Source organism: Mandrillus leucophaeus, unplaced genomic scaffold, assembly GCF_000951045.1.
Source record: "Mandrillus leucophaeus isolate KB7577 unplaced genomic scaffold, Mleu.le_1.0 Scaffold125, whole genome shotgun sequence".
In the NCBI taxonomy this organism is placed as follows: domain Eukaryota; kingdom Metazoa; phylum Chordata; class Mammalia; order Primates; family Cercopithecidae; genus Mandrillus; species Mandrillus leucophaeus.
This window is the reverse complement of record NW_012100876.1, coordinates 1547753-1558040: the sequence shown is the minus strand read 5'-3', so window position 1 is coordinate 1558040 and position 10288 is coordinate 1547753. Positions and strand designations below refer to the sequence as shown.

Sequence of the window (10288 nt, the reverse complement as noted above, 5' to 3'; positions counted from 1 at the left end):
TGGGACTACAGGCGCCCGCCACCACGCCCGGCTAATTTTTTGTAGTTTTAATAGAGACAGGGTTTCACCGTGTTCGCCAGGATGGTCTCAATCTCCTGACCTCGTGATCCCCCTGCCTCGGCCTCCCAAAGTGTTGGGATTACAGGCGTGAGCCACCACGCCCGGCCTATTTAATATTTTTCAAATTAGCCATCTGCGTGAAGACTCAATATCAAGTTAGGCCTTTAAAAGGGGGAAAATGAAAACCACTGGCAGCTGTGGTTTTCTAGCCTTTTCTAGTGGTTGAACTCTAATAAAATGCAGGACCCTACATATACAAAAGGTACTGTTCTACAAATTTATGTATATATTAGCATTTACCTTTAAAGTTCTCACCTGTCAGTGAGAAAACCGGTGAACACAGCATTCAGTATATTTATTTTGGTTCAGTTACAGTGTCAAAAAGTCCTGATGTATATGGATAAGTAGATGCACTTTGTGCCGTTTTGTTTGTTTTAAACAGCTTGCTTTAATTATCTCAAGCTACTTGGCAGGAACACCTTTATTCCAGGTTTTGCATAATCAGTTATTCTGGCACGAGTAGATTAACATGTTAGTGATCTCCAATAGACAGTTTATATGTTAATATTATTTGAAGCCATTATTTTTAAGTACAGTTTAGAAGCAGTTTCAAATAGATTTTAAAAATGAGATTTGTATGAAAAAGTGTGCAGTCCCTATGGCGTTAAAATCGGTGATATGGAGAAGAGGGGTGGGAATTGTGACACTGTGGCAGCAGATGACCTTGGACAAGTCAGTTTTTCAGACTTTCCTCCCTTAAAATAGGGATTACTAAATCTCACAGGGTGGTTGTGTATAATGTCACCCACATGCCATCTCCTCTATAACTGCATTTGTATGCCAAGAAATCATCTGTGAAGGCTTCAGTTTAGGATAGCTTCACATTATTTTGGAGCACTGCTAGGTGGTTTTGGTTAAGGCTGGCCTTGGGAGTACTCTGAGTTTTCTCTGAAACCGAACTCGATTTGGTTGTAGGTGCCCTGTTTGCTGTTTGTTGCTTTTAGTAACAGGAATCAGTTTACCTGGGAGTTAAGAAGTACATTGCCATAGGTTTGGACTGGAGATAATTTGCCTTTTTTTTTTTTTTTTTGAGATAGGGTCTCACTCTGTTGCCCAGGCCGGAGTGCAGTGGCGTGATCTTGGCTCACAGCAACCTCTGTCTCCCGGGTTCAAGTGATTCCCCTGCCTCAGCCTCCTGAGTAGCTTGGGTTACGGTCATAAGCCACCACGCCCAGCTAATTTTGCATTTTTAGTAGAGATGGGGTTTCACCATGTTGGCCACGCTGGTCTCGAACTCCTGACCTCAGGTGATCCGCCCGCCTTGGCCTCCCACAGTGCTTGAATTATAGGCATGAGCCTCTGCCCAGCCAATAATTTGCCATTCTGTGCTTATTTGCATGTTAGAGACCAGTTAAAGTTAGACACTTTCTAAATAGAAGTTTTGTATGTGGGGTTTTTGAGAAGGTATTTTCCTGTGATGCTGGGGGGAAACACACATAATCAAATTACTTGTTTAAAACAGTTTCTTCTGTGTTTAGGAACTTTTGGGGGTGAAATGCTGACCTGTGTTTTTCTTTCCATGATCAGAGTCCGGAGGACCAGAGGTTAATTTATTCTGGGAAGCTGTTGTTGGATCACCAATGTCTCAGGGACTTGCTTCCAAAGGTACCTCACTTACACATTAACCTCTGAATGTTTTTAAGCACTCACCAGGTTAGGTTCAGGTCCTTAAGTGCCTTCTTATTACTTTTAGCAGGAAAAACGGCATGTTTTGCATCTGGTGTGCAATGTGAAGAGTCCTTCAAAAATGCCAGAAGTCAGCGCCAAGGTGTGTCTCCTTCTACATGGTGATAATAATTTGTATCATTCAGACTTTCAGGGGAGTAATAAAAGAAGTTGGATAAAACTTTTATTGAGAGACTGTATGGTGTTATTACTAAGTAATATTTTGTTTCTTTCCTAGGAATTAGAAACTGTATTATCAACACAAGTGATAGGTTCATAGTAGCAGATTGTTCCATTACTGCTGTAGTGGAAAAGTGGAGTTACATATTGCACTATCTTCTGGGATATGATTTGATCTATGGTTACTGTGTATCGAGATTACTGAACTAACACTGATTGGATTTTTATTGAATTTAGCACATAGCAAGTTTTTTCAAAGGAGCCATTAATTTTTATAAAGAGTACAAAAGTGAATATATTTCCTCTGGAAATTTTCATTATGATTAGTTGAATAGGAAAAGATCAGAGTCTTTATCAAGTGATCTTTAAAGAATTTTTTTTTTTTTTTTTTTTTAAATATGGTCTTGCTATGTGGCCCAGGCTTTTCTCAACCTCCTGAGGGCAAGCGATCCTTCCACCTCAGCCTCCTGAGTAGCTGGGACTACAGGCATGTGCGACTGGACCTGGCTCTAAAGACTTCTGTGTGACAGACAAAAACATTTATTTTTCATTTCACAATGTTTATTCACATATATGGTGTTAGTATTCTAGTGTAGTGATGTACTCTAAATTTGCATTATATTTCCTAGAACATCTGAACAGAGCATAGGAAATTCCCTATTTTGCCATTATCAATTCTAACAAAAATCTTAAAAGCACTTTACCATTTCATTTCCCTGCACTGTAATTTTTAAAAAATGATCAAAAACAGTATCATACCAAGGCTTACTTGTATGAGAATACTATTTTAGAAAGTTTGGGCCGGGTTCTATTTATAAATCTTGTTGGTCAGATTTCTGCAATGAGTAAGTTTAGCACCATTATCAAGAAGCTTTCTCACCAATGACAACTTCATTGGAAGATTTTAATGAAATTTTAATGAAAGTGTAGCATCGTTACTGTAGGGAAAAAAATGAATATGTTAGCATCTGTGTATTGAAAATTGTGTTTAATAAATGTCAGACTATTTTTTACATAATGTTGCTTCTATTTAATTTTGTCATGTTCAGAGGTGGGGGGTAGGAGACATTAAGCCCTTGACAGCAAAATAATTCCTTTTGCTTGATTTCAGACAGTTGCATCATGTTACACTTGTTCTGTGTTCATGTTACACTTATTTAGGTGGCTGAATCCACAGAGCAGCCCGCTGGTTCTAATCGGGGACAGTATCCTGAGGATTCCTCAAGTGATGGTTTAAGGCAAAGGGAAGTTCTTCGGAACCTTTCTTCCCCTGAATGGGAGAACATCTCAAGGTGAGTGTTATAATAAAGATCTCGGCTTATGCAACGTGAATGTGCCTCATTTGCATCCATTTAAGAGTAAGGTGTGTTTACACGTATATAATCAGAACTTTTAAACCTACAGAATTTTGCTTTACAAATAGCTTCGCTTTAAAGATGTCTTATATATTTAACTTTTCTTAATACACAGCCTTTTAGTATATACAAATTTAAACAGTAGGCAATGCATATATTGAAAAAAAAATGTAGGTGTTTTATCCTTCCATTGTGCTGACCACTTGGTTGCCGTCATGCTAGAAAATTGCTGCTGCAGGAGGAAAAGCTGTTGTAAGCATGGTGTAGCTGCTTTGCTGAGTGGCTTTGTGCTTTATTGTAACAATGGGTGACAACAAGGGAGAGACTGTTTAAGAAGTATTCTTCCAGAGACTTGGGGGTACTAGGAAAGTTGGCCATTTTTTATAACCATTAAAGCTTTTCTTTAGAGCAAAAGTCAAAACTAAATGCTGTGTTCTTTGGATTTTTATAGCTCTTGGAATACCTTGTTTTTTGGGAAAAATTCATTAACTACAAGTTGAAATTCCATAACTCTCCAATTCCCCATCCCCCTTTTCCTAGTAGTTTTTATATGCAATATTTTATAAAGCCAGGTGTTTCAGGAGTGAGTTTTTCTTTTTTTTTCCCTTTAATGGAACTTTCAAATATACACAACAGTGGGGACTAGATAATTAATCCCCACACCATCATCCAGGCCTAATAAATAATAATCAGAGTTTTACCATACCTCATCTATTACCCTTTCCCCCTTTTTTTTAAGTATTTAAAAGTAATCCCCAGTTATGTTATTTCATCTCTATATACTTGAGTATATAACTATGAAAACCTTTTAGTTATCCTGTATATCTAGAATGCCATTATCAGATCTAACAAAAATCTTAAAAGCACTCTATCATTTCATTTCCATGCACTGTAATTTTCTTAAATGATCAAAAACAGTATCATACCAAGGCTTACTTGTATTGGAATACTATTTTAGAAATACTCTGTGTATGGAATTTAGTTAAAAGATTGTCAGCATATAAATTGGATAATTATTGAATAGAAAATTATTGGTTAGAAAAACTTAAAACTTCTTCCCTTATTCTGATTCAACTATTTCTAACTTGAGAATTGAGGCTCGTATTTGACTTTCTGAATCTCACCATAGTTAAACTTGATTTCCTTTAACAAATACTTATTGAACAGCCAGTACATATAACTGTGCTTAAGGATATGAGTTGACCTGCAGGAATGACCACATAACCATTTCTGATCTTCGGGCAATTCTATTATGCTTTCAATTTTGTGATGTGCTACTGAAGAAAAACACTGTATAAGAAGCACAAAGCCAAAGATAACCCACGTACACCTGCCCTATGAAGTTGAGGGCTGTGTGGCCTGATTAAAGAAGCGTGCATTTGACATCAGACCAGCTCTGAAATCCAGCCTTGCTACTTAACTAGCTCGGCAACCTTGTGTAAAGCCCCTGTCTTCCCTGAGCTGTACTTGGGTTCCCCTTGTAAAATCTCCTTCGTGAGATTGCTGTGGATGCAGCAGCCTGTACAGGACCCCAGGTAGTCAGTAAGCATGCGCAGGTGATGCCACATGCACACATCACTATAGATACAGATGGAGGGTGGAGGAAGAAGTGTGGATATCAGGAGGATGGGAGAGATTTCCTTCAGGAAAGACTGGGAGAAATGTGACTTTTGAGCTGCCCTCTAAAAGATAAACAGTGGGTTGAGACTTGCAGTGAGACTCAACAAGTCAGAACTGAGCAGGGATCTGTCTACTTAACCCCAAAAGGTTGTTTATATGTGCACTCAGCAAGTAGGTGGCAAGGGCTGTTGTTTTCCTGTGGGATAGGACTGTGGTAGAAGTGCTGTGGTCATTTAGTACCTTCCGTGCTTATGGTACATGGGTGCATCATACAGTCATTTACCATGTAACTGCCATAAATCCCATTCTTCTGTCTCTTCAATTTGAATTCTAGATTTTAATTTAAACTTAGTTTTCATTTGCTCATACTCAACCCACTCAAAATGAGTGTTTTTTTAAATCTGTGTATAGGCCTGAAGCTGCCGAGCAGGCATTCCAAGGCCTGGGTCCTGGTTTCTCCGGTTACACACCCTATGGGTGGCTTCAGCTTTCCTGGTTCCAGCAGATATATGCACGACAGTACTACATGCAATAGTGAGTCCTTCCCGCTGTGCTGGGTGTGGCCAGGGCTCCTGGGAATTGAGAGGAATTTTATCCATGTTACCTGTAAAGTTCAGAATGGAGGGATGAATGTATTTTCATCAGTCTGCAGAACCCTGCTCTGTTTGGTCTGTGGGTGGAGTAGAGTGTAAATGACAGCTGTTACCTGATTTGTATATTGACACAAGGGTGTTTTTGTCTGATACACAGTTTAGTGACTTTATTTAGAACATGTTACTTTCTTTTCAATTTGTGGTACCTTCAAAGTTTTGTGAAGATTGTAATTTGCTACTGTGCCATAATCTTACAGTGGCCTTGATGTTTAATTCCAGGTGAAATTCACCACATGGCTTCTCTTAGAAAAGACATTTATAGATATAGTTAGTAAGGAAGTTCTTCACTAAACTGAAGAAGAATCAAATGCATATCTACCTACTTCAAATTCTTAACAGTAAAAGACTGCTGTGTAAATAAGCCACAGACTTCACGGTGCTTTGGTCTCAACAGTATCTGCCTCTGTCATTTTTATTTTAGTTTAGCAGCCACTGCTGCATCGGGGGCTTTTGTTCCACCACCAAGTGCACAAGAGATACCTGTGGTCTCTGCACCTGCTCCAGCCCCTATTCACAACCAGTTTCCAGCTGAAAACCAGCCAGCCAATCAGAATGCTGCTCCTCAAGTGGTTGTTAATCCTGGAGCCAATCAAAATTTGCGGATGAATGCACAAGGTGGCCCTATTGTGGAAGAAGATGATGAAATAAATCGAGATTGGTTGGATTGGACCTATTCAGCAGCTACATTTTCTGTTTTTCTCAGTATCCTCTACTTCTACTCCTCCCTGAGCAGATTCCTCATGGTCATGGGGGCCACCGTTGTTATGTACCTGTAAGCAGATGGTTTCTCTAATACAAATTACACTACATTGTGTTCACACTAAGCAGATTTTGCTCTTTTTTGTTTTTTGTGTTTTTTTTTTTTTTTTTGAGACAGAGTCTCGCTCTGTCAGGCCGGAGTACAATGGCATGATCACTGCAACCTCCGCTTCCCGGGTTCAAGCGATTCTCTTGCCTCAGCCTCCTGGGTAGTTGGTATTACAGGCACCTGCCACCACGCCTGGCTAATTTTTGTTTTTCTAGTAGAGACGGGGTTTTGCCATATTGGCCAGGCTGGTCTCGAACTCCTGACCTCAAGTGATCCGCCCACCTTGGCCTCCCAAAGTGCTGGTTTTACAGGCGTGAGCCACTGCGCCTGGCCAGATTTTGCTCTTTTTTGAGCAATCTCAGTTACTGTAGAAGGAGGTGTGTTTAAATAGTATATCATTCTGTGGCTGGGCGCAGTGGCTCACGCCTGTAATCCCAGCACGTTGGGAGGCCGAGGCAGGAGGATCACATGAAGCCAAGAGTTCAAGACCATCCTGGCCAATATGGTGAAACCCCGTCTCTACTAAAAATACAAAAAATTAGCCAGGTATGGTGGCGCGGGCCTGTGATTTACTTGGGTAGCTGAGGCAGGAGAATTGCTTGAACTGAGGAGGCAGAGGTTGCAGTGAGCCAAGATCGCACCACTGTGCTCCAGCCTGGGTGACAGAGCAAGACCCTGTCTTAGAATAAATACATAATAAATAGTGTATCATTCTGGCATGTTCAGTACAAGGAATTCATGCCTTGGTTCGTTGTATGGTCCCAAGAACATATCAATCCTGTATTAATACAAGAATATTCTCTTGTCCTCTAGATAAGCTACCTTACCTTCCAGGCTCACAAACCAGAATTATGTAGCCATACTGAGGCATGGAACAGCAAATTGTATTTGTTTTGAATGAGAACATATTTGCCTTTATCAGGCCACAGCTGCCTTCCAGGGTAAAGGTCAGGCACTGACTGTTAGCATAGCCCTGAAAGGCAAGGGAATCTTCACATACCTGACATTTGGTTTTAGCTGTGGCCTGGAGCAGTACTCACCTGGGGGTGGTTTTGTACTCTCTCTCCCCAGGGGACATTTGGCAATGTGTAGGTATTTTTGTTTGTCACATCTAGGGGAAGTGGTCCTGCTAGCATCTGGTTAGTAGAAGCAAGAGTGCTGCTGAATTTTCTACAATGCACAGGACAACTCCCACAGTAAATATTTGGCTCAATATGTCACTAGTGCCAAAGCTGAGAAAGCCTGGCCTAGAGTGATGAGTCTTCGTGGTTGAAACTAAAAGAAGAAATTTTCCTTTATAGTAAAAATGGATTTTTATTTTAGCTTTTAAAAATAAAAAATAATTAGAATATAATGAACACTCAAATATCCACAATTAATCATTGCTAATATTTTGTTATATTTGTTTTAAGACTTGGGATTTAATTGGTTTCTTCAAATCAAACATTTAGTTAATATTTTCTATAGTCTCTAGAATCATATCTTTAAATGACCAAATGTAGGTTGTCATTATGTTATATATAATGATAGTTTTGTAGGTATATGCTTTCTCCCCACTTTGTGCAGGTTTTCAAGGGCAAGGTTTAGTTCATATAAATAAGCATTTATTGAGTGCATACCATGTGCCAGGTGCTATTTATATTGCTGGGTGTGCAATGATGAATACAACACAGTCCCTGCCTTCAGTGGTCAAACGCCTCTGTAGATGGGTCTTGCAGCGAGCTTATCATCAGGGTACTGCTATGATTAGAGGTGAGGAGCCTTGGATTCTTGAGTAAGTCTCACTGTGACATCAGCTAAGATGGATTTTTATGTGCTTCCTTTGAAGGCATCACGTTGGGTGGTTTCCATTTAGACCGAGGCTGGTTCAGAACTTCCCAAATGATGGTCCTCCTCCTGACGTTGTAAATCAGGACCCCAACAATAACTTACAGGTATGGAGCCTCCCGTGAAGCCCAGGCAAGCTTGACATGATATGCCAGGCTCTCAAATCCGTAACCTTTAGATTTCCAGCTTGTGGTTTACCATTTTATTGGGCTAAATATTTCATGATTTGTTCACATTTCTTCTTAGAGCAGCAGCTATTTTTAAAACATCGAATGTGCCATCACATTCTATCACATATTTTTGACATGTGGCAATTTGCATTTTGGCTTAAGTAAATAACATTTTTTTAAACCCACTATTTTGAGCGTTCAGTGGTCTGTAACAGTGTGTTATACCATAAGAACTGGTATGAAGTGGTTAACTACTAGTTTAATAATAGTTGAAGCCTGGGTGTGGTGACTCATGCCTGTAATCCCAGCACTTTGGGAGACTGAGGCAGGTGGATCACCTGAGGTCAGGAGTTCAAGACCAGCCTGGCCAACATGGTGACAACCCATCTCTACTAAAAATATAAAAATTAGCCGTGCCCGTATTCTCAGCTGCTAGGGAGGCTGAGGCGGAAGGATGGCTTGAACTTGGGAGGCGGAGGTTGCAGTGAGCCAAGATTGCACCGCTGCACTCCAGCCTGGGTGGCAGAGTGAGACTCTGTCTCAAAAATAATAATAGTTGCAGATCTAGTTGTTTCATTTGCTCTGATATTTGCTGCCAGGAGTATTCAAAACTCTGACAACATCAACACGGTTGTGCTGTGGAAGCCTGAGAAAGAGCCCTATCCAGCCTAGGGCATCATGCCCTGGGGTCCTGGCTGTCTGCTGCTGTGCCTGTGGGGCAGGGGGCAGGGATTTACCCTGCCCTTTCCTAACATTATTTGGTATTCATCACAGCCCTAATCATTTTCTCATTGTGTTTCATTACCTGTAGGAAGGCACCGATCCCGAAACTGAAGACCCCAACCACCTCCCTCCAGACAGGGACGTGCTAGATGGCGAGCAGACCAGCCCCTCATTTATGAGCACAGCATGGCTTGTCTTCAAGACTTTCTTTGCCTCTCTTCTTCCAGAAGGCCCCCCAGCCATCGCAAACTGATGGTGTTTGTGCTGTAGCTGCTGGAGGCTTTGACAGGAATGGACTGCATCACCTGACTCCAGCTAGATTGCCTCTCCTGGACATGGCAATGATGAGTTCTTTAAAAACAGCGTGGAGGATGATATGCTTTTGTGATCAAGCAAAAGCAGAAACGTGAAGCCGCGATACAAATTGGTGAACAAAAAATGCCCAAGGCTTCTCATGTCTTTATTCTGAAGAGCTTTAATATATACTGTATGTAGTTTAATAGGCACTGTAAGTAGAAGGCCTTAGGTGTCGCATGTTTATGCTTGAGGAACTTTTCCAGATGTGTGTGTCTGCATGTGTGTTTGTACATAGAAGTCATAGATGCAGAAGTGGTTCTGCTGGTACGATTTGATTCCTGTTGGAATGTTTAAATTACACTAAGTGTACTACTTTATATAATCAATGAAATTGCTAGACATGTTTTAGCAGGACTTTTCTAGGAAAGACTTATGTATAATTGCTTTTTAAAATGCAGTGCTTTACTTTAAACTAAGGGGAACTTTGCGGAGGTGAAAACCTTTGCTGGGTTTTCTGTTCAATAAAGTTTTACTATGAATGACCCTGGGAGAGACTCCTATCATCCTAGCAGTTTACTCTGCGTTTGTTGTACCTAGATAGTCAACAGTTGAGTTGCCAGTGTTTAACCTGAATGCTTGTTTTTCCAAAGAGGACTGTTTGTGCCAGTAAGAATGATCAGGTAAGGCCATGAAAGTTTTTGTTGGTGTTTGTTTTTGAGATGGGGTCTCGCTTTGTTCCTTGGGCCAGAGTACATTGGCTACTCACAAGTGGGATGGTAGCGGGCTACAGCCCCAAATTCCTGGCTTAAGCCACCTCTTGCCTCAGCCTCCTGGGCAGCTGGGACTACAGGCATGCACCATCACATTCAG

General features: G+C 40.8%; 1 protein-coding gene across 3 annotated transcripts in view; it reads left to right on the top strand.

Annotated features, from left to right (window-relative positions):
• HERPUD1 (homocysteine-inducible, endoplasmic reticulum stress-inducible, ubiquitin-like domain member 1) overlaps positions 1-9965 on the top strand; it is a 12803-nt gene extending 2838 nt beyond the window's left edge. The window contains exons 2-8 of one of the 3 annotated variants that reach the window (XM_011971865.1): positions 1648-1725; positions 1817-1888; positions 3127-3257; positions 5352-5474; positions 6015-6365; positions 8230-8335; positions 9210-9965. In XM_011971865.1, the coding sequence (XP_011827255.1) occupies positions 1648-1725; positions 1817-1888; positions 3127-3257; positions 5352-5474; positions 6015-6365; positions 8230-8335; positions 9210-9374 (1026 nt within the window). In that variant the 3' untranslated portion in view covers positions 9375-9965. Of the gene's footprint in view, positions 1-1647; positions 1726-1813; positions 1889-3126; positions 3258-5351; positions 5475-6014; positions 6366-8229; positions 8336-9209 lie in introns of all 3 variants that reach the window. The other 2 variants (XM_011971866.1, XM_011971864.1) reach the window with 2 other exon arrangements.
• The last annotated feature ends 323 nt before the right edge of the window (positions 9966-10288 follow it).